This window comes from Fistularia commersonii, chromosome 3 (genome assembly GCF_037954325.1).
Source record: "Fistularia commersonii isolate RoL2024-O1a breed Wild chromosome 3, RoL_Fcom_v1.0, whole genome shotgun sequence".
NCBI lineage: Eukaryota > Metazoa > Chordata > Actinopteri > Syngnathiformes > Fistulariidae > Fistularia > Fistularia commersonii.
This window is the reverse complement of record NC_141286.1, coordinates 21176795-21203855: the sequence shown is the minus strand read 5'-3', so window position 1 is coordinate 21203855 and position 27061 is coordinate 21176795. Positions and strand designations below refer to the sequence as shown.

Below are 27061 nucleotides of genomic sequence, written 5' to 3'. Positions count from 1 at the left end.
GGCCCAAAGCTGTGCGGTACAGAGGTTAGCACTTCTGCGTCACAGCGAGAAGGTCCCTGGGTCAATCCCTGTTAGGACTCTACATGTTGTCCTCGTGTTTGCGTGGGTCCAAAAACTTGTAGGAGGACTAGTTGAGACAATAAAGATGTTTGAAAGAGAGGGTGAATGATTGCATGTCTCTCTGTGTTATTGAGAGAATGAATGGCTTTATGTTTATAGTGTAATTTCCGGACTATTGAGCGCACCTCAATAAAAGCCGCACCGGCTAGCCGATCGCTATCTCGGGCTTCCTTCTGCGCACTAAAACCGTCAAATTTGTCTTCTTCCTCCGGTCACTTCATCGATGTGACGAGGATAAATGTTTTAGCGGCGTGAAGCTCGTTAGCCCCCCCCACCAAAAAAAAAGTCCATATATTAGCCGTAGCGTTGTTTACGTGAAAAAAGTTGCGGCTTATCGTCCGGAAATTACGGTAAGTGGTATCAGCCCTTTAACACGGTATGTTTTTGTTCAACTTCTCTGCAGTCTTAAGATACTGCCTTAAATACCAGGTCCTGAGATGTGGATGGTCTGTCCTTGCAGGTTACATCATCTACTACAGCACCGACGTAAACGCAGAGGTCCACGATTGGGTGATCGAGCCGGTGGTGGGGAACCGCCTCACCCACCAGATCCAGGACCTGACCCTGGACACAACCTACTACTTCAAGATCCAGGCGCGAAACTCCAAGGGCATGGGCCCGATGTCGGAGGCGGTGCAGTTCCGCACCCCAAAGAGTGAGTGCCAATGTCTGGACAGAACGGAGACTCTGTGCCAAACAAGGAACTAGTCGTTTCCCGCCATTGATTTTTGCATAACGTTACCTAAATGATGCTTCCGCTTGGCTTGTCGGTAGGACACGTCTGCCTCTTCCAGAGGTTTCCCCCGCTGTTTCGTTCTTCTCCTCAGTCTTCATTAATCCTCGAGGCCCCTATTCCTCTTTCTCTGTACGGCTCCCTCGCCGATCTTTTCAAGCTAACCTGTTTTTTTTGCTTCTCATTGTCTCACCTTCCCTGCTCTCCTTTGGCCTGTTAAAGCTGAGTCCTCTGACAAAATGGCTAATGACCAAGGTAAACTCCGCCTCCTCGCTTTCTCTCTGTGCGCTCACCGCCGACTCCGCGAAACCTCTCGTCCCCAAAGATTTCCCACGTCAGCGCCGGGGTTCTTTTGAACTCGTGCCGTGTGATTTGCGGCGTTTTATGCTTCGGCGGTATTTTTCGCAGTATCATCGGTCTGTCAACAATGGCGCGTTTTGACCGAAACAGGGGTTCCTCCGCATTTTCCCTTTTTGCAAACCGCGTCTCGGAAAAACCACAACAAGCTAATGTTTGAAGCAGCGTACTTTTTGAAGTCAAAGAAAACCGGGGCTACCCGGGCCGCGGTCGGCTTTTGGGTGCCGTTTCCCCGAGACTCCTGAAGCTTTTTTAGAAGTTCCCCCTCCGAAGCAGAGGAAATGTTGGGCTGCGCAGATCCCTAACCCCCCAAACAGAGATTTCTGCGGTAGAAAAACAAAAATACTGCTTCTTTTGAAGGTTTTTGAGTTCCTAGTGAAATTTCCTGCACCTTGAATGTGCTCGTTCTACACCGTGGACAAGTTTGAAAGCAGTCAATGTGTTGGGGATCTATATGTAACCAACTCTTTGGTTTGCCGACAGCCTCAAACATCCCTTCCAAGCCCGGACCCTCAGGAAACCAGCTTCCCCACGACCCCGGATCCTCAGTCGGTAAGAATTTTCGGAAACTAATGCGCTTTCACCAAAGCACATCGACCCGTGGTGTTGTTTCCCCAGAAGGACACCTTTTAACCGACGTAACCCTTGTCCCTCCGCAGGTAAATCCGGGGTGGGAGCCAGCGAGAATCACATCCTGGTCATCGTTATTATCATCTCGGTCGGGGCGTTCACCATCATCGTCGTGGTCGTCGGGGCTTTCCTGTGCACCCGACGAACCACGTCGCACCAGAAAAAGTACGAGGCTCGGCTAGGCTACGTCCGGGAACGTCCGGTGGATTCCTCAAGCGTTTTTTGTTTTTATCCCCGCAGCGCGCCGTTTTACTCCCGTCTTCTTGTTCCACAGAAAGCGGGCCGCGTCCAAGTCTTCCAATGGCTCCCATAAATACAAGGGGAACTCCAAAGACCTGAAGCCGCCCGACCTTTGGATTCACCACGAGAGGCTGGAGCTTAAACCGATGGACAAGTCGCCTGAGCCGAACCCCGTCATGACGGAAACGCCGATCCCCCGCACCTCGCAGGACATCACGCCGGCCGACAGCAGCCTGGACGCCAACCCCCACCTACAGCAGAGGCGCAACTCCTACCGCGGTCAGTCGAGGCCGAGGGGACGGAACCCGAAAGGGGACGTTGTAACAGAAAATAGTTTACGAGGAGAAGATGGTGTTCTGGGTTGTCTTAATATTTGATTTCCAAAATAATCATGCCAAACATTTCATGTGTCACATTCATGCACTCTCATGATTCCAGCCCTGCAAGCGCACGTTGTCATTGTTTGCACTGCTCGTAACTCGGCCAATCCCGCACAATCGTTCACAATCGAGTGACGAATCCAAAAAGCTGAATCGGGAGTTTGAGCGACGTTTATATTCCAGTGGTTTTCAAAAAAGACGAGTGGAGCTGCAGCTCTTTTCTGATTGGCCGGTCTTCACCGTACCTTTTTAGGCCATGAGTCAGAGGACGGCATGTCTACACTTGCAGGCCGGCGTGGGATGAGGCCTAAAATGATGATGCCGTTTGACGCGCAGCCGCCTCAGCGTAAGTGTGTATGTGTGTGTGTGTGTGTGTGTGTGCGGGACTAACGGGTCGACGGTGAGCGTGTCAGCTACTAAGCAGCCTCAAACACTTCGGACGCGAAGACCTCGGAGTCCAAAATTTCCGTAACAATATCTTAATTTTTGTGATACCTTATTGTTTTTCTCCACGGGCATTTTCATTTCATGCATTTTAATTTTTCTTAAATCTCTTTATTCCCCCCCCACACAACCCGAAGTGGCGTAGAGAGTTTAAAATGCATGTTTGTGATCGAGACCCCGCATCACCTGCATCCTTCATTAATGTGGCTGGTTTGTAACATTTAACTGTGTGTGTGTGTGTGTGTGTGTGTGTATCCATGTCCATTTGCATCCGCAGCCGTGATTAGCGCTCACCCCATCCATTCCCTCGATAACCATCACCACCATTATCACATGGGCAGCCTGGCGTCGCCGACACGCAGCTACCACTACCACCAAGGCGGCGGGCACCCGCGCCCGCACGCGTGCGCCACCCCCGTCTCCCATCTAGACAGGGTGGACTCGACAGGTGAGACGCCGCCACTCGGTGGACGCCGGGGGGAACTGCGCGGTGGAGACGGAACGCCGTCAGACCCGGTCGCCCTCGTTCATTCATTCATTCACTCATTCATTTATTCATTCATTCATTCCTCGTCGGCATGCAGGAACATCTGGTCCGCGAGGTCCCTCGCCTCTGCTCTCCGCTTCTCCTCTTCCTCCTCTCTGAAAATTATTTTAATCGTTTGACGTAAACAGATTCTTTCCATCCACTCGAGAGGGTAAATCAAATCAACCTCAGATGTATTATTATCATCAGTATTATTATTATTGTCATTATTATTATTAAACATGATATGTATAGAATGTATAATATACTATCATAATTGTAAATTACATATATATAAAAATATATACTAACAATAGTGTTTGTATCATAATATACGAGGTATATGGATAATATTCTATAATTATACCATACTATACTTTAAGAGTTACAATGATGACTGAATGAAACTGATAATCATTCTACAATACAGTATAATGATTATTGTATATGTTATAACAATGATTACGATCATAGGTAACATACTAAATATAATGATAATCAAACCTATAACTGCAGTCATGATTTAAATATTGATAATTATCATATGTTATAATAATGCTTACAATTTTACTTATGATAATGATTATAATGATGATATTTAGTATATAAAATAAATATAAATAATACATAACTAAGTAAATGTAAATAAAATGAATAAATAAATACAATATAATATGATAAAATATACATGATGATAGACGGGATGGAAGATTTAATAATATTACATACTATTTCATTAATAATTAATTATTACGATTACAGTTATAATATGTGTAATAATTATAACACATATTGTTATTATTATTATGTATCTTATATGAACATTATTATTATATTCATAATGATAGTGATGATTATATTATAATTATCATTAACTTTGCATTTTTTTCTCTCTGCTCCACCAGAAGCCTGTTTATAACCCCCCCCCTCCAATGATTCTGCCAAATTTTATGTTATTTTTTTTCTCCTCCCCCCGACCCACCGCCCTGCTCCCCCACAGAGTCGGTGAGGAACACCCCGAGTTCAGAGCCCCTCCCGCAGGCCGCCGCCGCCGCCGCCTCCTCCTCCCAGGCCTCCTGCCCGTCTGAGATCATGGCGGACCCCGAGGGCAGCTACCACGGCTCTACCACCACGGAGGAAGAGTCTGGCTACGCCAGCAACCTTCCGCCGCACCGCTCGGTCCATCCGCACGCCCACGCCCACCCGCTGAAAAGCTTCGCCGTGCCCGCCATCCCATCCGGCGGCCACCCGTCGTACGAGTCGCCGGCCCTCCCCAGCACCCCCCTGCTGGCTCAGACCGGTGAGGACACGCGTCCAGGGATGATATCCCGGCGGTGAAACACTCCGAACGCGGCGTCGAGATAGTTTTTTCGGTGTGCTCGGTCGGTCGAAGGCCGTCTCGCGGACGCAGCGCGGCGTTCCGTCCGTTTCAACCTCTGCGACTTCTCTTCACTCAGGGCCTCCTACTCACCCCCATGTTGTTAAAACAGCTTCCATCGGGACGCTGGGACGGACACGGACGCCCATGATCGTCAACGTGCCCAACGCGCCCGACGTCCCCGAGACCAGCAAGATGCTGGAGGACGTCGATAGCGTGAGTAGCACCGCCTCCCGTCTCATTCAAATTCAAAACCAAACAGAATAAAACTTGTCACACTTTCCTTCCGAATCCATGTCAAGATTTTCTTTGGGCACTGGATTTGCTTTCAGCTGGACATCGACGTTAACCACGTTTTCTTTTTCTTCTTTCTCTCTTTATTCTTTCCAACTTCGATCTCGCCATTTTTTTTTTTTTTTCATTTTGTGGCTGTTATTATTTCAATAACTCTCACTCGTTTTTTTTGTTTTTTTTTGACCCATAACTGGAATGCATTAATAATAATCCTGGTTTGCCTTTTTTTTTTTTTTTTTTTTTTTTTTTTGCTTCTTTTTTGGTTTCCTGCATCTTATACCGCTTCAGTTCCTTTGACCCTCCCCTGCACCCCAAGCGCGCCTCACCCCACCCATAACCCCCCCTTCCCCCCGTGTCCTCTGTGAAAGACTGACCCTCTGCTCCTTTCCTCTTCTCCTCCTTCCCTCCCTCCAGGTGCTTGCCTCCCTCCCCCCTTGCCCCTCCCCCGCCCCCCGCAGTAACCCTGTTCCTCTCCCCCAGAGCTATGAGCCCGACGAGCTGACGGAGGAGATGGCCCATCTCGAGGGCCTGATGAAGGACCTGAACGCCATCACCACGGCGCCATGAGCGCACACTCGCGCACCCACACAGGTCCACGAAAAAAAAAAAAAAAAAAAAAAAAAAAAAAACATCCAACGCATACAGGAACACACACACAAGCATAGGTGCGCGCGCCCTAAAGGAAAAGAAAAAAAAAAAAAAAAACCCAAACATTTAAACCTTGGGAGGTCGGTGGGACACAAAAATGGCTTCTCGTGCCCAGGAAACTCTCACGCGTGCAACAAAACGGAAAAAAAAAAAAATTACAACTCCAGACTGAAAACTCACCTGAACTTACCTTGCTCAGTCTCAGGAAGGAGATTGCCATCGGAAGGGGGGGGGGGGGGGGGGGGGGGACAAAAAAAAAAAAAAAACAAGAAGAAGAAAAACAAACGAGACGCTTCAGCTTTTTATGAAGAACCCGTTCTCAGAGACGATGAACTTTTAAGATATTTGGTCGCTTTCAACCGGAAGATTGTGAATTATTATTATTATTATTGTTTTTTTGTTGTTTTTTTTTGTTTGTTTGGTTTTTGTTTTGTTCTTTCAATGACAAAACTACACCGTCAGTTTGTTTATTTTTGTTGTTTTTTTTTTTTTTTTTTTGGGAAGGAAGTTTTCGACTTCGTGTCCCCCTTCACGCATTTTGTATATCTCACAGGGGCGGCCGTTTTAGCGAACGGCGTCGGATATCAGCCCCCTTCCCCCCCTTCCTTTTTTTTTTTTTTTTTTTTGCAAGCCTGCGTTATTCATAAACACAGTCATATATGTTCTACCCCATCGTGTCATGTATTCTGCCATGACCCTTTATTACGTCTATGTTATTGTATTCTTTTTTTTTTACACACGTATCCTTATAAACATGTACATACATTGTTGTTTTTTCGTTGTTGTTTTTTTTTTAACTGCCTCGTTCTATGGATTTCACTCTGTCCCGTTGTCATTTTTTGACTTTTTTTTTTTTTTTTTTTTTAAAGATGAGGTCTCGAAGCTCAGTTGCCACGGCAACGTGGAAGAAGCATCGCGGTTTTTCGGTTCGTCGTGAGGGAGCCTTTAGCTTCGCGTTTTCCCGACGTCGCACGTGGCCCCGGTGGGACTCCACGGTATCTCCTCAACAGGTCAGGCGTACCCAGGTCTCAGGGCACTGACCCCCCCCCCCACCACCCCACCCCGAACCCCCCGCCCCACCAACACACACCTTCATAACAGCCAGTCGAAGAGTCGCCCGCAGCAGACAAGTTATCTTTTATACGAAGAAGAAAAAAAAACAAACAAAAAAAAAAACGTTTTACTGAATGTGCGTCGTCGTTTCCTGAGACCAATATTTGGTTCCGGATGTCCGTGCCGATGAACCACATGTGCATTTCCCACGGTGGAGTGTGTTCGCTGTAAACCCCCCCACCCCCCCCACCCCAACCCCCTTCTCCAGCCAGCTGTCCGTCATCCCGGTTCTCCCACCGCTAATCTCACAGGTGCAAAAGAGGGTCGCGGGTGTGTGTGTGTGTGTGTGTGTGTGTGTGTGTGTGTGGGTGGGTGGGTGGGTCGGGGACTGCGTGCAGAGGAGTCTTTCCAATGGGACCCCTCCGGAATTTTTTTTACATGGTAGTTTTTTTGTACGAAGACAAAAAAAAAAAAAAGCTTGTTCTATACATAAATCTGATGTAAAAGGAGAAAAAAAACAAACAAAAAAAAAAAAACCCAACACGTCATCTAAGAAACTAGTTTTTCATGACCCTGATGCCCAAAGAGAGTTGTAATTTGCAATCATTGTAATTTGCTCTACTTTTGTGAATGCCATGTTTCTCGTCAGCGTACATCGTCACGAATGTCGATTATAACTGTAAGAGATTTCAAACTACGGATACAAACAAGGAAACATTTTCGGGGCGAGGGTGGGGAGTGGGTGTGGGGGCGAGGCGGAAGGGGGAGGAAGAGGACCGAACTCCACTTGGGAAATAATCTATTGAGTTGTAAACAGTTGAATCTGTATTGCACTTTTTTCACGATTTTTGAAAAGTACATTTCTTACATATCTTGTGTTTTAAATATTAAAAAAAAAGCCGTTCGTGTGACGTAGTGTCCTAGGTAAGCAGCAGGCAGCTGGTCTTTTTATTTTTTATTATTATGTTTCATTTTTGCTTCAGAGATGATATGAATTTACTTTGCAGGTCATGAAGAGGAATTCTGTTGTTGCTTGTTCATGTACAGAGCTTTCTTTGCTTTCTGTAGGAGAAAGAGAAAAAAAAGAAAAAAAACATCTGTGGCTTTTTAAAAAATGTTGGAAAAAAGAAGGTTTGGAAAAAAAATTCAATGTTTTTTTTTTTTTATTATTATTATTGGTGCTCCCATACATTGTGTATACAAACTATTATGAATACTAACAAAAGTAAATGTTTCTGCTCACCTTATTTTTCAATTCAATTTCAATTCCGTTTTTACATATGCGGCGCCAAATCAATTAAAAAAAAAAAAAAAAAAGGAAAACTTTTTTTTTTTCTCAGGGCGCTACGGTATCGAGCAGGTCTAAATTTACATCTCAATTCCCCCTTGGGCAACAACTAAGTGACAGTTGCAGGAATACAATATAAATAAATAAAATAACTTATTTGATTCTGGCTCAAGGAGGCCAACGGCTCTGAAATCCTACATCCCAGGCTCAGCAGTGAGATCCAGAAGAGGCCCGCTGCATCACGATGGATCCCCCCCCCCCCCGGCAGTCCTGACCCAAAGTAGCATGACTAGATGCGGATCAAATGGAGCCTGAGCCAATCTAAAGACTGTAAGCTGGATCAAACGTTAAGTTTCAGTCGGCCTCTTAGACATAAAGAGCCGACCAACTAATGGACCCGAACTGGAGGACGGTTCCGCAAGAGAGGAGGCAGATATCTGAGAGCTCCTCTTCCAACTAATGGAGACTGATCGCCAGGAATAACGGGAGCGAGAGTCCCGGTAGAGCGAAGCCAAGCGGCTGTTTGAGTTGTTGGTCGGGCGGTCGCCGACCTTTTAAAAGTCTTTACGGATTCTGTGATTGGTTGAGTCGCGTACATGTTAAACACGAACACGCATCCCACAATAACAAACTGGATTTTCTGCTAGCAGCGAAGCTAATGTAGATGATACACAATCTCTTCCTGGTTCTCATTAAAAATGCATCCTTGTCATGGGTCCAATTCATATTCAAAAATAATCGAGGAGCCCGTAATCCTGACGGGACGTCACGCTTACGTCTACTCGTTTTTCTGCCCGGTTTCAAAACAGCAGGTTGTTAAGGTTCAGTTTTTTGCTTCTTTTAGCTCCAGATCTTTATGATGTAGACGAACACCTGAAGTTCAACCAGCTGATAAGAAGATTTTAACTCAAATAATTCTAGTTTCCTCACACAGGGTGCTGCATCAATTTTATAGGACCGAACACAGATCTCTGAGGTACTCCCATTTTTATAAGCTAAAATCAATATCAATTTGGCAAATACATTTAACAGACCTTAAATCAAAACTGAAAAAGACTTGAGTAAACTGTATTTCGATAACATAGCACACTGTGAGCAAACGCTATTGTACCTAGTAGTGTTAGCACAAGGGGTCCATTTGCAAACCTTTGGATCAAGAGTGGATATAATTACAACCACGGTATGAATCCCATCAAGTGCATAAAAATTTCTTACTGATTTTTTTTATTAAAATATGAAAACCACTCAAAATAAACTACCGCCCCTTCAAATATCCAGGTACGAAGTCACCTTGATAATAACCGATCATGAAATGTACAATGTTGGACAGTTATCAAGTGTGTCTACAAATGAAGTGTCTTCTGCGTGGACCATTTCCTCAGTATAATGAATGTGTTATTACCTTGAGGTCAAGTAGAACTAAAATGAATCAGCCAATCAACAGGAAACTAATCGGTGGTTAGATTACTCTCCGCAGGAGGCTGGGAAACACTGCTCTAAGGGTAAGTGCTATGCTAATGGATTAGATTTATGTATTTAAAAAAAACATGAAATTAAAAAACATGATTGATGGCCATTTCACTACGATTCGCTTAAAATATAGATGTCTAGTCACATTTTATTTATCAGTACATTAATATTATACAGGCTCATTGACATTTGGACTTGCACATAATGGATGATATTCAGTGTTTAAGCAAGCCATACAAACACCAGTGGCGGGCTGTGCATTTCACACCTAGGCCTTCAGTAGTGCTCCATTTATCAATTCACTCCTCAATAACTGTTTTATGGCTATAGAAAAACATCTTATTATGCAGAATCGCAGTATAAGAGCCGTCACATCGCAGAGATAGGTCGTGAAGCTGCAATAAATGCTGTTGCTGAAGAAACAAACCTGGAGTACAGAAGTCTCCCTTTACAACAGCGACACGCATAAACAAGCAACAATAACCCTAAAAATTGCAATATTATTTATTTATTCAGCTGTAGCTCCACTCTGATTTCCCCAAAAGCTTAGGACTGCACCGTTGCTTTTAAGCGTCCGGCAGTGCTCTCGTTGCATTCCTTGGTTGGGCAAGTCCGATTTACAAACCCGGTATGTTGATCAGTGGCACCACTCACAGTTAGCGAGCTGAAAGTGACAAGTCATTTTCTTTGCCGTAACAGGCCTGCTAGCTTCAGAATTGCCTAACAGCTCTTAACGATGTCCAGCTTTTCTAAAAAAAAAGTCCATCATGAAAATCCCTTTGACAATACATCTGCAACCATATCAATTTCCTCTCTTCCTTCGGCCATCATGGTTGACAAATAAGCTATTATATCAACACAACTATATTTGTGTTTTTTCAGCTTGCTACAAATACGGCCCGCTAGATCTGGCTAGCACACTGTCTAACTAGGCAATCAAAGGACATGTGACTCGCTGACAAGTCTGTTGGCTTCTAGAAGGCCTTGGAGTCGCAACTCAATATCTGATCCGTTGAAGTAACAGTTTTATCAACACTTGTGTTTTGCTATAGCACCTGTGAATCTGATTCTGCAGGCCTCCGGGCAGATTTCTTTGACTTTGACCCTGCCTGGCAACAAATAATGGCTGAAATGTGGTTGGTTTAATGCTTTAATATGAAAATACACGCACAGCCAGGGAAGCGGACAGACCATATGGAATTATTCAATAAGTATTCATGGACAAAATACAATTAAAATCATTTTGTGATTTGGATATTTTTTAGGCCAGCAGAGAAGGCTTTGCAGGCCCCGACGCCACACCACTGACAAACACACAGGTAGTGTTGATTTATTTGCTGAAGCATCAGATAAAGATGACCCCCATCTCTTATGTGTGTAAATATGCTGTGTTTATATATATATATATATATATATATATATATCTATACATGATGAGCCCATTTTCCATCTTCCCTCAGAGGCTGCTCTTAGCGAGTTTCCATTTCAAAATATCTCAGAAACAATTTGAAGTCGGTCGCTTGGGGATGAGTGATGTACCAGAGGCCGTCTGTGTGTAATGGCCTTCCCCCACTCCTTCCCTTTGCTTGCTATAAATATTTTCCAGAGGTATCCATTGCTCTCCATCACTTCATCCTGGAGACCTCGCGTGTGAACGAACGACATCGTGGCCCCGCCGTCAGCTCTATTTACTATCAAACATCTTTTCCGGAAAAAAGCCTCTGTAAAAGGGGGCGAGGTGGGTTGATTTAATTTACGCATCCAGGCCCGCACATCGACACACAAACTAATATTGTAAGCGCTGAGGGAACATGCACTGGGGAATTTCACATATTGAATATGGACTACATCAATAGAAGCAGTCCTGATGCTTTGTCAAATGAAATATGTTGTACGCATCTAGGGAACAATATTTACCTTTGAAATTTTAAACACAAAGTGCCGTCTCCCTTTTGGCCTTTAATGCAAATGGAGACATTCAGGTTTTGCCAAATGATGTTTTTTTATTTGAACGCCACTAAAAAAGATGGTTTATTTCTAAATACATAGGCGGAGTCTCGATGTTTTCCTCCTATTCCCGAGCCCCAACAAAAACAAATGAATTGCCTGTTGTCGAACAAGTTAATTGCACGTAAAACCAGAAGCCTTAAATGTAAGAAAACGACAAAAAACACAATTCTGCTCTACCAAACAGCCACCGGGACAGTTAAAGAAAGACACAATACTGGTCTGTGTCTGCTCTGCTGAAAACAGACCAAACCCTAACTTTTATGTTCTGTTTCACGTCAATTAATCTGTTCCGCAGTTGCGCCGTTTCGTGCCAAACCCTATCCGGCTCCATCCCATAAAACGCTGTAAATCTTTCGACCATGAGAATATTCAAGCTCAAAAACAACAGAAATCTTGTAATTGTGCAAAAACAACGGTTCTGTGTAGTTTGTTTTTAGCCTTGGTCTCCAATTTAATGCCGACATAGACAAGAGCGCTGTCCTAAAAAAAACACCATATACATGTTCAATAGCTGTTTGCTACATTTTTGGTTCCTTATGTGATGGCTCAGGGCTTTTGTAGCTTTATAAAATTTCACAGCAGTTCAAAACCTGTCAATACTAAGGATGTAGTGGTTCATGCAACACGGGCCTCCTGTCTTGTTTTTGGAGCCAAAACTACATCAGGTGAAGAATATCTCCGACCAGTACAAGTTCTCCTCTATCGATTGCCTTCTGATGAACCATGTTTTTCTGTTATGGGACATTTCTTAGGGATTCTCAATCGTACGGTTTGGTTTTCTGAGGTTTAGAAAATACACTGTGTTTTTCGGGCCAAACAAAACCCAAGAACTGGAAGACACTGATGTTGTTTCCTGTGTTTTTCCAAATATTTGGCCGGATGGGTTTTGATTGCAGCGTTCATGTCTCTACCCATTTCTCTCAAATGGAGTCTGCTGTAAATACTGTCCAAAATGTTTACAACAAATGGGGTAATACATGAGTTTTTGAGCCCCAGCCATCAAACAGTGATTATATATTTCGTCTGTGTGTGTGAGAGAGATGGGGGGGATTGCCTTTGGCTTCCTGTCTTGACATGGTGGCTAAGTTTGTGTACATGGATGCTGCTCAGAGAAATGCCAGCTGGACCATGTTTGGGCTCCTAACATGTCAGGTGGATCAAAGGTATCTGGAACAGACAAAATGTAATCCCTGCCGTGTTACGTTGAAACAAAACAGCAACAAAGATAACCATTGCAGGTCGCCGGGGCAGACTTCCAGAGTCCATGTGATAGAAAAGCCAATCAATAACGGAGGGTCTTGGGTTATGACCTCTGCGGTGACCTATTGCAAACCGAAGAAGCCTCTCAGATGAGAATATGAAATGCATTCAGGGGAAGAAATTCCATTGCAGTCGCCACGAAAAGATTTCATGAAGAAGTAACCATATGATCTGGATGGCTGAGAACCTCCATAGGCGTCATTGTTATTATTTTTGGAGTAGTGGTAGAAAATGCCATTGACTAATAATGCCGCATATTATATTTTTGGCAAAACAGCAACAAACTTTGATTTACCATCATTATTACTATTATAATATTAGACTATTAATTTCACACATTTTACTCTAAGCAAACACAAACATACAAGCTATTATTATTCTATATATATTTAATAATAACAATAATAACGGCATGCAAAAATGCCTATAAGCTATTTTAGGACTGTACCACTTACAAAAAGATGGGGGGGGCAGCAATACTTAATCAAGTGAAACGATCCCATGATCGGAACTGAGTCGACCTGTGCTAACTCGAGATGAATCCCAGTAATTCTGCGACGTCGTGGGTTCTGCCTTGAAAGGCGAGCCGTGGAATTTAGCCACTGCTCCTTTAAGCCCACTGACGTGATCACCCACTGCGGCATCGTCCATCCCCCCGTCAATGTCGTATCACAGCCAGCAGATGCCGCTCGAGCCCTCTACTTCCTGCTTCCGCCGCTGCCTTTCCACTTCCGCTACGTCAACGGCTCTCACAACACGGAATATGGCGGCCAGCTCGGATCGGAATCCTCCTCCTTTCCCTGCGACGGACGAGCCAGAACCGGTACTCGCCAACATGGCAGACGGGGACAGCGACGAGGGAGAGGACATCTTCGTCAGCAATGTACGTTTCCGGCCCGGCCTCTTTCAACACCTTCACGGTAGTAGCAACGCTAGCTTGGAAGTCCCTCCTTTTATCCCCTCTCTCTGCATTTTAGATAACACTAAGTTGTCCAAAATACTCTGGAACAGTTGAGTGATAAATATAACCACTCGACGCGGTTGGAATAGATGTTAAATTTGTATTTGGGGGCATCTTAACGGGTTTTTGACTAGTTTATAGCTGTTTGTGACTCGCAGGTCATTTGAACGTCTCTCAAGAGATACACTTAGCCGCTGTCACTTCACGTCAAGCTTTTTGGCCACGAAAATCCATCTCACATGACTCCACCCCTGCTTATCTGTGTCCGACACCCTCAGTCACGGAGGAGCTTCTCCTCCAGCCCACGTATGGATGCGAAATGCGCGTTCTCGCCGTAATTTCATGTCTCCTTGGGGGCGCAGAGCAATGCGGCGACCGGGAGTCGTGGAGTTTCCCAGCCGCACCGTGACAGCGAAGGCCCCGCGGAAGAGGCCGGCGTCGCCACGGCTAAATCCAACGGGGTCCACTCCGACGACGACAGTGACCTCTTTGCAGGTGACGACCCCGGGATCCCCACCCTTTCTCCCTTCTCGTCACCGTCATTCCTGCCTGCTGGTTGCACATAAAAAAAGACACCCTAAATCCCAAGCATATGATACAGATTCTGCTGATTTTACACTTTAACATGTCCAGCAAGTCATCATGTGCAGTCTAAGCGCATCATTTCTCATCCAAGAGAAGAATGCAATTTATTGCATCAGTGATAAAGTTAAAAAAATTAAAAAAATCCAACTTTAATAGTTCTATTCTATTCTATTCACTTCTTTTGCGTGTATAGTCATTTTAGATCCAATGGCTTTTGATTTACACTTCATAAGAATAAGTACAACTTTATTTATTTTGAAGGAAATTGCTGGGCCAGAGTTACAAGAAAAACATAACAATAATAAATAGTAGTAGAAAATTGTATAAACAGGAAAAAAAGGGGGGAGAATAAGAAATACAAATAAGTAAGAGTAAGAATAAGAACAACTTTATTTATCCCGAAGGAAATCGTTGTGCCAGAGTTTCAAGTAAAACATAACAACAATAGATAACAGTAGGAAATTGTATAAACAGTATAAAAAAGGGGGGAGAATAAGAAATACAAATAAAACTACAAAGTGTCTTAAGTAACAAGTGAAGACTGTAAAGTGTCTTAAGGTCTTAAGTACCAAGTGAAAGAGGAGTGCACAAGAGTATAAAAAACAAATGAAGTCAGCAAAGTGCCTTGACTTGCCATAACCTGGGAATTTTTGGCAAAGTTTCTAGCCTCAGGAAGCCGCTCTCTCACTCAGATATGGAAACTTTGGCAAAGTCATTGGTGTCTGTTGAAATGCGTCCCCGTTTCACCCCTGAGCTACAGAGGTTTACGCGATCGGTAGTATAAACTTCATTTTAAAAGGCTCTACTCCAGCTGACTTCCCCATGTATGTAAAGATGCATGTATAGGATCCAGTGTTTTGTTGTTTGTTTGTTTTTTTTTTAAATAAAAAGTGCCAGTTGTTCAAACTCAGCTAAAAAAAGGCTGCAGCCACTGTTCTTTACAGCAGTGAGAGCTGATAGCAGTTTTTTTTTTAAACATTTTTTTTCAGATTTTGGTCATTCTGCTAAAGAGCACAATTTCCAGGAAAATGCTAATTTGCCAAGATCACTTAATTCAGATTAAAAAAACAGATGCCCTTTTTTGCAGGACCCGCGTCAGTCAAAATCATCAGCATGCACATTCCAGCTGATCAAAATGTTAATTTTAATGTTATAAAAATACAACAAAGGTGATTTGTTTAAAAAAAAAAAGAGTTGGTAAACCAGATCGCAAGCCAAGCCCAAACTGTTATAAAGATCGAAAATATGGAGAACATTCACTAATGCTGGAAGTCCCAGTTAATAATGAAAGCACTAAACTGGCAGTGAAGTTTACAGGTAATTGTACTCGCTTTTTAGTTATGATGTAGACCGCTCAATTATCTCAATGAAATTGTGCAGGGAACCACCGATGCGCTGAGCTGGATGAATCAGAAAGTGCTGTTTATGGATTACGGTGTGTGTTGCGACACATGCGTTTGTGTTGTTTGTGTCGCTTGCTCACCCCGTAATGCCCCTTTCTCTCCACAGAGGCACGTGTGGAGCTCAGCACAGACAATCCAGGCGGCTCGGCGCCGAAGGAGCTCACCTCCTCCTCTGGCCATCATCCTGGAGCCATGCCGCCCATTTCCTTGGAGCAGGTATGGACCTGAGACTCGCGGGGTCACGGACGCAGTAAATTCCCAACAAGCCCTCACAGTGTCTCCTGTAATCCTCCAGAAATCCTGCCAAAGGTTAAAAGGCTTTCATCTGAATAGCTGTTTCTAACGGCCTCACTGTGTTTTCACTGAATGTAGCTGGAAGAGGAAGAGGAGAAGGATTGTTTCGATGTGGATATCGCTGTCACCAACCCAGAGAAAGTTGGTCAGTCCCTTCATTTTGTCTGATCAATAAAAGTCCAACAAAGACAGTTTAAATTTCCTATAAATGCCATCGGGTATTAATTGGATTACAGTTTAAACCTTCAGTACTGTTTTACTACACTTATTGTACTTAGATTATATGGAAAGATAAGTATAATCCAATGTTTTCACTTGCAGGTGATGGCATGAATGCCTATGTGGCCTACAAAGTATCCACCAGGGTTTGTTTTCATTACATTACATTACAGTACAGTCATTTAGCCGTTTTCAAGCATAATCCATTTTTTTTTTTCAAAAATATTTTGTACACTTATTCAGAACCACTCCTTATTTTCAGCTATTTAGGGTCCACATGGGCTTTTCCCTATCTCTGCTTCCAGACCTCTCTGCCCATGTTCAGGAATAAGACCTTCTCTGTGAGGAGACGTTTCAGTGACTTCCTGGGTCTCTATGAGAAGCTGTCAGTCAAGCAGTCGCTCCACGGCTGCATCATCCCGCTGCCGCCGGAGAAGAGCGTCGTCGGTGAGTCTCCTAGGAAAGGCCTGCGCGTTCGGCCCATTTGGGTTTTTTTTCCTCACTTTTCAACTCTTTTCAACTAACAGGGATGACAAAAGTTAAGGTGGGAATGGACGACCCCTCGTCGGTGGAGTTCGTGGAGAGAAGAAGAGCAGCTCTGGAGAGGCAAGTATCCAGATGTTAGCTTTAAAGTCTGGCTTCGCCATCATCACCTTGTAACTTCAGAGTGCTAAAAATCCAGGCGTTGTTCCACAGATTACTGAGCCTCGTTTCTGTGGGACTCCACTTGTTTCATGACCTTGGTAAACCCGGTGTCTTTTGCAGGTATCTCCAAAGAGTAGTGTCTCACCCATCTTTAATTCAAGACCCCGATGTGCGAGAGTTCTTGGAGAAAGAGGATGTGAGTATTTTAAGCGCCAATGACTCCACCATGATCCGAATTTGATTCTAGCACGGGAGCCAGAGCTCCTGTGTGGAACATGCATGTTCTCTAAGTGCTTGCCTGGGCTCTCTCTGGGTTCTCAGGCTTTCTGCCACAGTCCACAAACATGTAGTAGATTGGATGGAGTTCCTAGAGTGCCTTAGTGTGGGAATGACAGACCCTGCAAGCAGCATGGACACTAAATGAATAGCAGGACCAAATTGCAGAATTTCATGTAAATGCAAAACAGGCACCTCAGACATTGGAGTGCGTAGATGGATCAGCAGCCGAAATCCTATTTAAATCGGAAATTTGGCCCTGAAAATTGTTAACGGTGCATCGTTAAGTAAATATCTAGGTTGCGGGATCTCTTCTTAAAGTAGGATTTTGATTGATTTATAGTCAAAGTAGCCATCTAACCAGTAGTATCTAACCATTTAAATTTAGTCATGGCTGAGACTTTTGCACGATCAAAATGACTCATTAGTTTAGAGCTGTGTTGCTTATGTTTTTTTTATTTTTATTTATTTTCTTTCTTTTTGGCTGTTTTTCTCATCAGTTACCAAGGGCAATGAACACGCAGGCACTGAGCGGAGCTGGCTTTCTGAAAATGATCAATAAGGCATCAGATGCCGTCAACAAGATGACCATCAAGATGAATGAGTCTGACACGGTAAGAGGCCCCAGAACGCAGCGAGGGTGAGGCAGACATGGCGGTCTTAAACGTGATGCATCCGTCACGGGGCGCAGGCCGCCAACAACTGTTTTGGGATAAAATCAAATTTCAATTCCAGCCTTTCATTATTCTATTTGAGAGATTTTATCACATTTCTGCTACTACTCGTGGGTTTAGGGCAATTTATCTTTTTGATCTGTGCACGAAACACATTGGACCGCGGGAGGACAAACAATGCTGCCATTGTTGTAATCACGCGGGGGTTGATTTTCTCATTTTTGTGGCGCGGCCTGCCAGTGGTTTGAGGACAAGTTGCAGGAGGTGGAGAACGAGGAGCAGCAGTTGAGGAAGCTCCATGCAGTGGTTGACTCCTTGGTCAATCACAGAAAGGGTGAGTTAACACCTTCACCTCTGCTTGTCTCAGTCTCCCTCCGAATGATTTATTTTGAATAAAATCTCTCACTCGAGTCAAAGAAAAGAATCAATCACTTAGTGCTCAGTGTGTGAAACAAACCGACGAAGATTACATTTTACATGGCTCCGCTTGATGTTTGCTGCCTCAACACCAGAGCTCTGTGGGAATACGGCGGTGTTTGCCAAGAGCATGGCCATGCTGGGGAACTCTGAAGACAACACTGCACTTTCACGGGCCCTGTCCCAGCTGGCTGAGGTGGAGGACAAGATGGAGCAGCTGCACCAGGAGCAGGCGGCCAGCGACTTTTTCATCTTCGCTGAAGTGCTGGCGGATTACATTCGTCTGCTGGGGGCCGTGAGGGTAAGTTCTCACCTACGAAACCTTGTTTATGTGCTTTTTCCAAAGTGGTTTGTGAATCTTTTTTTTTTTTTTTTTTTTTTTTTGATTTGCGTGTAGCATCTTGAAAAACAATTCACTTGGAATACCAAAGTAGCAAATTCAAGATTCAAAGTGTTTATTGTTGTATATACGGTCCGGAAACTTGATTCCCTGTAGTTCTTAATTTGCTGTCCATGGTGAAGCCAGATAAGTAGACAAAAAAAAAAAAAAAAAAAAAACTAGATGTCACAAGCCTATTATTGCAGAGAAATCTAAACAGTGCCGAGAAATGCAAATAATATTAACAAGATATGGAAGTTGAGAAAGTGCGGATTGTCTTCTTACAAGTGGAGTGCAAAGAATTGTAAAGAAGAAAAAGAGGGTTTTCCAGTCACTCACGGGTCACAAAATGTAACATTTTCATATCAGATTTTTTTTAATCTACAGTATTATATTTTGATGATATCTGATATTAATTTAATGCCAAGAGACATTGGAAAAACTGAAAAATGCATGTCAAGTAAGTTATATTGAGACCCCAGAACAGAAGAGGGCGCTGCAGGTTTCCCAGTTTCGCATTACTAACCTGTCGTTTGCCCCGTTTTCATGCATGAGACCAAATAACCGAAAGCCCTGACGTCAGTTTGTTTTTATTGGCTCTCCGTTATCGTCGTGTTTTGAGGGTGCCGGCCCGGTATCATCTTTCAAAGCAAGGCCGTAAGCCCAGCGTCCTCTTCCCGTCTCTCAGCAGGGCTGTTTCGATCAGCGCATGCGGGCGTGGCAGCGATGGCAGGAGGCTCAGAGCACGCTCCAGAAGAAGAGGGAGGCAGAGGCCAAGCTCCTGTGGGCCAACAAGCCCGACAAACTGCAGCAGGCCAAGGAGGAGATCAATGAAGTAAAAACCCCAAAGCTTCACTATGCAACCCTGACACTTTTAAAGCAGCATGAACCCTCCGATTTGAGTTAAAGCAGGTGGGGCCGTCGCTACAGGTCCAAAACTGTGGCTGCAGGTTGAAAGTAAATAATAGCTTTACATTTGCCCACATTGTCTGTGAAAAGACTACGCCCCAAAGAAAGATTCAACCCTTACAAAGTTCTTATTTTCAGAACTCTCCTCAAAGGGTGGTGTGAAATTTTGTCAATACTCAATTTTATTTATTTTTTTTTTGTTTCTCTTTCTTTTTTATAATATTCCAGCTCAGTACTGAATCAGAGTCATTTGAAGTGGTTCTCTGGCTTTTTCAGATTTCACCATATTATAAAACATATCGTTTTATTAGTGTTGAAGGAAACACTTAGAACAAAAACAGCCTCCTTTGCAAGTTCGGGGGAAAAAAAAAACTTGTTTTGTATTTTGTGGCCAACACTATCAGTGTTTACTTTTCCAATGATTCTGTCTGCTTTCTTTTAAGATATTTTAGTGGTTGATCAGTTACTGTTATCCTTATCCGGCAGGATTTAAAACAAGTGATGTATCAATGATTCAATGGCGAGTAATAACATTGTCCTTGTCGTGTGTCCAGTGGGAGGCCAGAGTCACTCAGTACGAGAGGGACTTTGACAGGATCGGAATGACCGTCCGCAAAGAAGTCCTGAGATTTGAGGTACGCCATTCTTTTTTTTCCATTTGACCGGCGTCTTGGTGCCAGGTTTCACAAATTTTAATCCGTGTGTTACTCGCGTTGATCTGGAAGTGTTCCCCAAGAACTTGAAGGACGCACTTTTGTCATTTCAGAAAGAAAAAGCCAAGGACTTCAAGAGCCAGATAATCAAATATTTGGAATCGATGCTCCAGTCCCAGCAAAGGGTAATCTCTGAAGTCTTGTACGCCTTTTTTTAATTGAGATTTTTAAAATGTGATATTGAAAAATTTCAGTATTTATTTCGGAATATGAAACTGTGGATATAATTATAGAGTCTGGATGTTAAATCTCATTGTGATCGGCTTCTTATTCTTCCTCTCTGTTTGTGTTGCAGCTTATAAAGTTTTGGGAGGCGTTCCTTCCTGAAGCAAAGGCAATAGCTTAATGAAGTGGGAGACTTTTTTTTTTGTTTTGTTTTGTTTTTTTTTAAAGACCCCAACTGCCTTTTTTGAAGATTTTACCTCTTGACCAGGAACTGAGAGAGGACAAAACACACATGAAGCTTCCATCCATTTCATTTTGCTTTTTGCCAATTTATCCGTCCTGCATTCTCTAACCTTGTACATTTCTTTGATATAATAAGACGTCACATTTACATTTCTTCCCCATAATTCCTTGTTGATTCTCTTTCTGAAAATGGTATAAATCAGGAATCCAACAGAGATTAACTTGGCTGTCGTGCTGTAAACCCCTCATTTTCTCAGGGGCCTATAGTTTATTTATGTTAATTGATTATACCGGAACATCGGAGCGTTACACTAAGGGACTGCTCTGCCACCACGTTGCCCGGGGTTTACTTTAGAATGTCAATCAACGTCAATTGTCCCAATCCCCTCCCCCTGAACAGCCCATGGTCCAATGCATGTCAAATGTTTTGATGCACTACAATGCATTGTACAGTTGAAAAAAAAAAAGTTTTTTTAAGATGAAATGCCACTATTGGTCATTTACAAGGAGTTGTTGACAAGTTGTTACTATGTATCACAAAGTACATATTGGATTAGGGCTGCACGATATTGGGAAACTGTTACTGCCCCCCCCCCCTCTTTTTTTTGGGATATATGCATATTTACCATTCATAACTTTCACCATCGCTGCTTGAATTGTCTTTGGGCCCTACCTAACAACTGACTTTCACCAATCCACTTCACTTCACTTTTGAAAGCAAATAATCCTTACATCAGATTGTCATCAGTGAAATCAGTCAGGCTTTTCTTGTCCATCATAGTCCTGAAATTTGCGGACCTTTCCAATTTTCCCTCTGATTCAAACAGCAACAAAAAACTATAAACACTAGATGAATTTGCCTTACTTTGCATTGCATGTCCCGCATTGTGACCTTCATGTATTGCCATGCTGTTACTGAAATGACAATATTGTGCAGCCCTATATTGAATCATTCAAAGATTCTTTTATTGTCAAAGTTATAGGCTAGATAGAGTTGTTACAAAATAACAACAAAAAAAACTGATGTAGTCAGAAGGAACATTCCTGTTACTGTTGTTATTTTCTACGATTAGTTTGTACAAATTATGATAATTTGAAGCCGCGGCTATTAACCTTAACCACTTTTTTTTCTGCCATGTAGCGGTCCAATGGAACTCATCTGGAGTTATCCGCAGAGGTTGTTTGCTTATGCAAGCACTGTTTGATTGTATTAGTAAACCCGTATTGGTTTGTCGATCACAAAAAAAAGGCGCAGGCCTTCAAATTATACCATTCCTTATTTTCTTATTCAGCATTCGTAAGTGTAGCTTTTTTCTGTCAAGTCATATTTACATAAGAATGTGCTTTATTTTTGTAACAGCTTTACACAAGCACACACATTTTCCTGGAAGAGCTATACAAGTGGATGATCGAAATAAATATGATTGGTTCAACTTTGTACACTGTATTTCCTTATTTTCTCTCACTTTGTATAATGATGCCGACTGAAGTCTGACAAGGGTCAGTTCATGCACAGCGCTGTTATTCTGATTTTGACTAAAAGCAGGTTTTGACTTGTGCAGTAATCAACCTATGCTAAGCAATAATAAATGCAGGTTGTTGATCATGGATAACATCTTATGGGACTTAAGAGCCTTCATCAATCTACATGGCATGAAGAGCGAAGCTACAGCTGACACAAGTGATTTCCACTTAATAGTTTGGGGTTTTATACTACAAAGTCCCTGCATTATAATCAACTCCTGGAACAAATATATCCAGATATTAAGTTTTTTTTTTTCCTAATCTTTTGTGCTATAATTAACTGATACAGAAATATTGCATTCAAGTTACATCCGGGAATTTATAAAAAGGAGGGCAACTAAAGCCACGCTCTCTCCCCTATTATACTCAGGCAACTAAAAATATTGTATGGGGGTTGGGGGGAGGTTTTTTTTTTTTTTTTTTTAAGTTGTTGATATAAGTGAAATTAAGGAATTAAAAACGCATTAAAGGTGTAGACGTTAATTAGCCCGTATCAGTTTGACCTGGAAGTTTGCGTCTTCGAGCGGGCGGTGCCGTCTTTCTACATCCGGTGCCTTCGGACCCTTCACGAGCAGCGAAGACAGACAGACTTAACATTGAAAAATGGAGAGCGCTGCTACTCCGCCGCCAGCGTGAAACATCAGTAATAAGAAGTAAAACCGAAATAAAATAAAACAAATTTCGGGAGCCGGTCATTCGTGCACACCGACTACGACAAAAGAGCACGCCGCGGCCACCTCGTCTGGATTTATCACAGTGAAGGTGAGCCTGTTGTACTTGTTTGCAATGAGCTAGCAATCCAGCATTTGCTTGTAGGCTTTTGGTTGTTAGCTAATATTTTCGTTGCTAACGGAGCTAATTTCCTTGTTGCGCTCGGTCCAGCTGTCACCTAGCCATCACTATGTCTTCACGAAGGCGTAACAGCGAGCTTAAAGTGTGCCGCTTCAACCACCGCCCTTTGTATTCCTCGTCCATTCGCATTAAATGGATTTAATTGATGCATTTTCATCATTTCGACTGTGTTCATAGAATAGGTGATAAACTAGCACCGCCAGTCTGACTCTGTAATGTTTGGGCTAGCGTTAGCTTAGTGGCTTGGCAGTCTGCCTTTATGCTTGAAAGCTAACTCGGCTAACGGCCAGTTTGTTCACCAATCGATGTGACCATCACTGGCGTTACACCCGCCAATGCTGTCTTTGTCCGCGGAATGTTGTCATTTAAATACAGGCTTATTTCACTGTTGTTTTTTTTTAGTGAACCGCAGGCCCGCTCAAAATCGAACCGATCCAATGAACCTCCACCAGGCGCTACCTCTCATGTATTGCGTTTGCACTGCCACTGTTTGTCGGTACGAGGATGCACAGACAGGTCATCAGAAAACCATATATTCTCCTGCTGGAACCGAGGCCCTTTGCTTGGCTTTCCACAGTTGGTTGAAGTAAATCAAAGCTTTTAATCGGCGTCGGTTTGATCGTTGCCCATTCCGGATGAAGGCGTTGCATGCCGATGTAATTGTGCCTCCCAATGTGCCATTCCCTTGCTAATCCTCAGCAAATGTAATTATACCTTCGTGCAAACTGATTGGCTAACGGCGGTTGTTGTATGACTTTACACGGAACCGATAAGGCGTTTTGTTATTAAGTTAACCTCTTAATTTGTATAATATATTTCTCCCCTTCCTGTTTCCCCACAGTAAAGCATTAGCATGCATTTATTGACCGTGAGCCAGCAGTGCAAACGATGTGACACTTCAATGCTGAAATCGTCTTTTTTTTTTTTTTTTGGTGCTAGACGTCAGTGGATGCTGAATGATTATCCCGTCGCAAATTAATGTGGCGTTTCCTTGGAAATGAGAAAGTACACGTCTAACAAACACAAACCATGGCACTGTTGGAAGGCCTCACCTGCACTTCCACATTTGATCCTGCAGTGTTGGGGATGCCGAAAAAAAGCAATCATGTATTGGGATGATAAATTACATAATATCCAAGCCATGCATCTCAATATTCCTGCATGCACCGTGCGTTTAGAAAGAGGAGGCAAGGCAGACATATATGTAGCACTGTAAAAGGAAAAACAATCATCAAATTAATTGCAGGAATAATTGTTAAACCTGTGTTTTTTTACCGATCATTTTTTTGAGTTGAAGTACCAATAAGATGCCGATGAAAGAGGATTGATTTGTCTCAGTTGATCTTGGAAAAGTCCAAAAACCCGTGTGCGAAGCCGGCAGGGGGAAAACGAGACCATTGTCTGTGAGTAATTGATGAAGACAGAAAATTATGGGTAATTCGAGTTTTCGGCAGTTGTACTTGAAAGAAACTGCCTGCGAGGAGGGAGGCAGCTGTTAGTTGGCACTGTCACAGCAGGAGTCTGCACTGTTGGCAGGCCCCCCTCTCAGGCTGCTCTTTCCACTGAAGGTTAATCACTCCAACTCTGAACGTTTGTTTCTGTGAGAATGGAGAGATGTCAGCAGATTAATGATTAGTCGTATTTAATAGGCAATGATAAACCACTGGCATCTATCACTCTAAGTTTTTTGTTGTTGTTTGTTGTTTTTTTTACAAAACACATTTTGACTATATTTGAGGTTGGTGAGGCCTTCATACTGTACATTTTTACCACACCTGAGTTTGATACTGTGAAGACTTTGGAACACATTACTGATTGATTTTAAAATACTATTTTTGGCCTTTTGTGATTAACCCATGCGAAAAACAAAAGAGCATTAACCTTCAAAACACTTTGTCACACTTTAGCTACGCGTACCAATGCTATCCTGTGATAGTTCCAATAGTGAACAAACAAGGTGTTACCTGGAAACCACTATTACTGTTTAAATGTTTTTACTTGACAAAATATTCTTCTTTTTTTAGCATTTTAAGTCTCCTGACACAGCAGGATGAATTGTTACACAGAACCTCCTGGAAGGATGTAGAATCTATTTGGATTGGGGGCAGGGGAAAAGAGGACTCCACAGGATGTCTTTAATGAATCATATCAAAGGATTTCTGTGATTTAACATGCATTTATGTATGAGTAAAAATAGTTGTATTTTGAAATCTAATAAGATCATTGTATAAAACAATTACTTTTTGTTCGGTTAGCTGCTACAGGGGTTAAGCGAGATTCAACTTATCTCACCATGTAAAGGTGGAGTAATCCAGGAATCATATCGTGCCATGATAAATCTGTAACATGCTCAAACGTGCAGCCACACGAAGTACACATCGACAGTGGCTCTTTGCAAAACCCAAAATCAGCCTCCAAACCGCATTTATGAGACAGGAAGTACAGAGACCAGACACTCAACGTGTGAATTTACTTTCACAAGTGGCACAGGACATCAGCAGTTTTTAAATGTATTCTTTCATTCAAATCCAGCTTCATCTGGATTTGAGATGGGAATCAAGAATCAGGTTTCATGTGATTTTTTTTTTTTTTTGTAATAGCCAAATCTTGACTACAACATTTTAATTCATCAATGCTTTCACATTATTTATCGTGAGTTAATGTTTAATTTTGCTAATGGGGGTTTAAACCTATTCAGTGTTATTAGCAGTCTCTCGATCACTTCAGGAATTATGGCAGAGATAAAGGGCTGGGGTTTCCCCTCATAAGAAGACACCAACTGGATAAACCACAGGAATTTTTTCCGCCCTCAGCAAAGCATTTTATTCACATCGATTCTCAATTTATTTATAAAGTTCACTGACATGAATTTACACATTGCCTGTGCACAATGATTAATAATAAGTCTAATGTCCACATGAGTCAAATTCATCTCAAAGATTCTGCACAGACTGAACAGCAGATTGCAACTGTAGTGTGTGATACTGTAGCGCAATGCATGTTCCTGGATTGCATTACATCTTTTACACCCAGTTTGGGTTGCGGACAACGGGGGGCTCGTAAAACATAATTTTTCCAGGCCTCTGGAAGTGGCAGTGAGAGCGCTGTTTTGTTTTCACATATCCAAATGTTTCTGGTAAAAACATGACATTGGGGGAAGGACTTTCGGATATTGATCGGTGTTTACAGCCCACGATATCACAGCAAAACCCTTGGTGGCAATCCCTATGCTGTGTTCTTCCTGCTCAGCTCACGTGCAAAAACTCACTAGGGGGTGGACATTCAAACCTGTAAAAATAATTTAATAGGATGTAAAATACGATAAAGCACCTGAGCGTACCACACATTTTAAATTATACCAACGAGAGACTTGCATGGGTATTGTACTGTGAATTTTAATTTTTTTTTATTTCACTAACTATTTATAATTATAGCTTTAGATTAATGACGACTTAATGCAGTAAAAAAAAAAAGGATTTCATTTCACGGGTCCTTAAAAGGCCTTATAATGTTACTTAAAAATCCTATATAATATAATTTATGTTTTGTTTTTTTATTTATTTTTATGAAACTCTGAGGATGTGTCTCTTTTCTATAAACTGTCACAGGTAGTAACTTCTGATTTATGCATCAGAAAACATGATTGAGTGAGGACAGATCCCCTCAGGAGTGACTTGCTCGTCAGCAAATGGAGATACACAGAATTCAGTCTCTGCTTTGTTTTGACAGTGACATGATCTATATTGAACACCAAACATTTTTAAGGAACCAAAGCTCACCTTCCGCAATCCTATTGGAGCAAATGTAAATATTTTCTGGCCTCTTCACCTTCTTGTGACAGTAGACTCAATCACTTGCACCCACCCGCCCATCCGCTAGCTTACTTTTACTTACCGGTTATCCTTGCATGGCAGCAGCGCTAAGTCTCTATTCAGACGCCAGGCAAATCCAATTTGTTTGTCTAATCAGAG

At 42.7% G+C, this 27061-nt stretch overlaps 2 protein-coding genes across 30 annotated transcripts in view; both read left to right on the top strand.

The window, feature by feature from the left end:
• The window catches only part of neo1a (neogenin 1a), a 158429-nt gene extending 152440 nt beyond the window's left edge, over positions 1–5989 (top strand). For 5 of the 28 annotated variants that reach the window (XM_086144095.1, XM_086144104.1, XM_086144100.1 and 2 more), the window contains 10 exons: positions 581–775; positions 1076–1108; positions 1694–1762; positions 1870–2005; positions 2115–2359; positions 2714–2806; positions 3182–3352; positions 4431–4730; positions 4888–5024; positions 5517–5865. In XM_086144095.1, coding sequence (XP_086000221.1) covers positions 581–775; positions 1076–1108; positions 1694–1762; positions 1870–2005; positions 2115–2359; positions 2714–2806; positions 3182–3352; positions 4431–4730; positions 4888–5024; positions 5517–5669 — 1532 coding nt within the window. In that variant the 3' untranslated portion in view covers positions 5670–5865. Of the gene's footprint in view, positions 1–580; positions 776–1075; positions 1109–1693; positions 1763–1869; positions 2006–2114; positions 2360–2713; positions 2807–3181; positions 3353–4430; positions 4731–4887; positions 5025–5390 lie in introns of all 28 variants that reach the window. The other 23 variants (XM_086144124.1, XM_086144122.1, XM_086144123.1 and 20 more) reach the window with 15 other exon arrangements.
• A 7588-nt stretch (positions 5990–13577) lies between these two features.
• LOC147235827 (sorting nexin-1-like) lies at positions 13578–22146 on the top strand. 2 transcript variants are annotated; one of them, XM_086144093.1, is made up of 15 exons: positions 13578–13714; positions 14155–14287; positions 15887–15996; positions 16153–16219; positions 16396–16439; positions 16599–16740; positions 16821–16899; positions 17059–17134; positions 17715–17828; positions 18129–18222; positions 18401–18606; positions 19376–19519; positions 20148–20228; positions 20360–20431; positions 20602–22146. In XM_086144093.1, exons 1-15 carry the CDS (start codon positions 13595–13597, stop codon positions 20650–20652), a joined length of 1533 nt encoding a protein of 510 aa, XP_086000219.1. In that variant the 5' UTR covers positions 13578–13594; the 3' UTR covers positions 20653–22146. The 2 variants fall into 2 exon arrangements, with proteins under 2 accessions (XP_086000219.1, XP_086000218.1); XM_086144092.1 differs by having other exon boundaries at positions 19373–19519.
• Positions 22147–27061: the final 4915 nt, after the last annotated feature.

Coding starts and splice junctions, on each gene's coding strand:
- LOC147235827 (XM_086144092.1), top strand. CDS start 13,595: ATGGCGGCCAGCTCGGATCGGAATCCTCCTCCTTTCCCTGCGACGGAC. Junction 15,997..16,152: donor CGCCCATTTCCTTGGAGCAG/GTATGGACCTGA, acceptor CACTGAATGTAG/CTGGAAGAGGAAGAGGAGAA. Junction 16,220..16,395: donor CACCAACCCAGAGAAAGTTG/GTCAGTCCCTTC, acceptor TTTCACTTGCAG/GTGATGGCATGAATGCCTAT.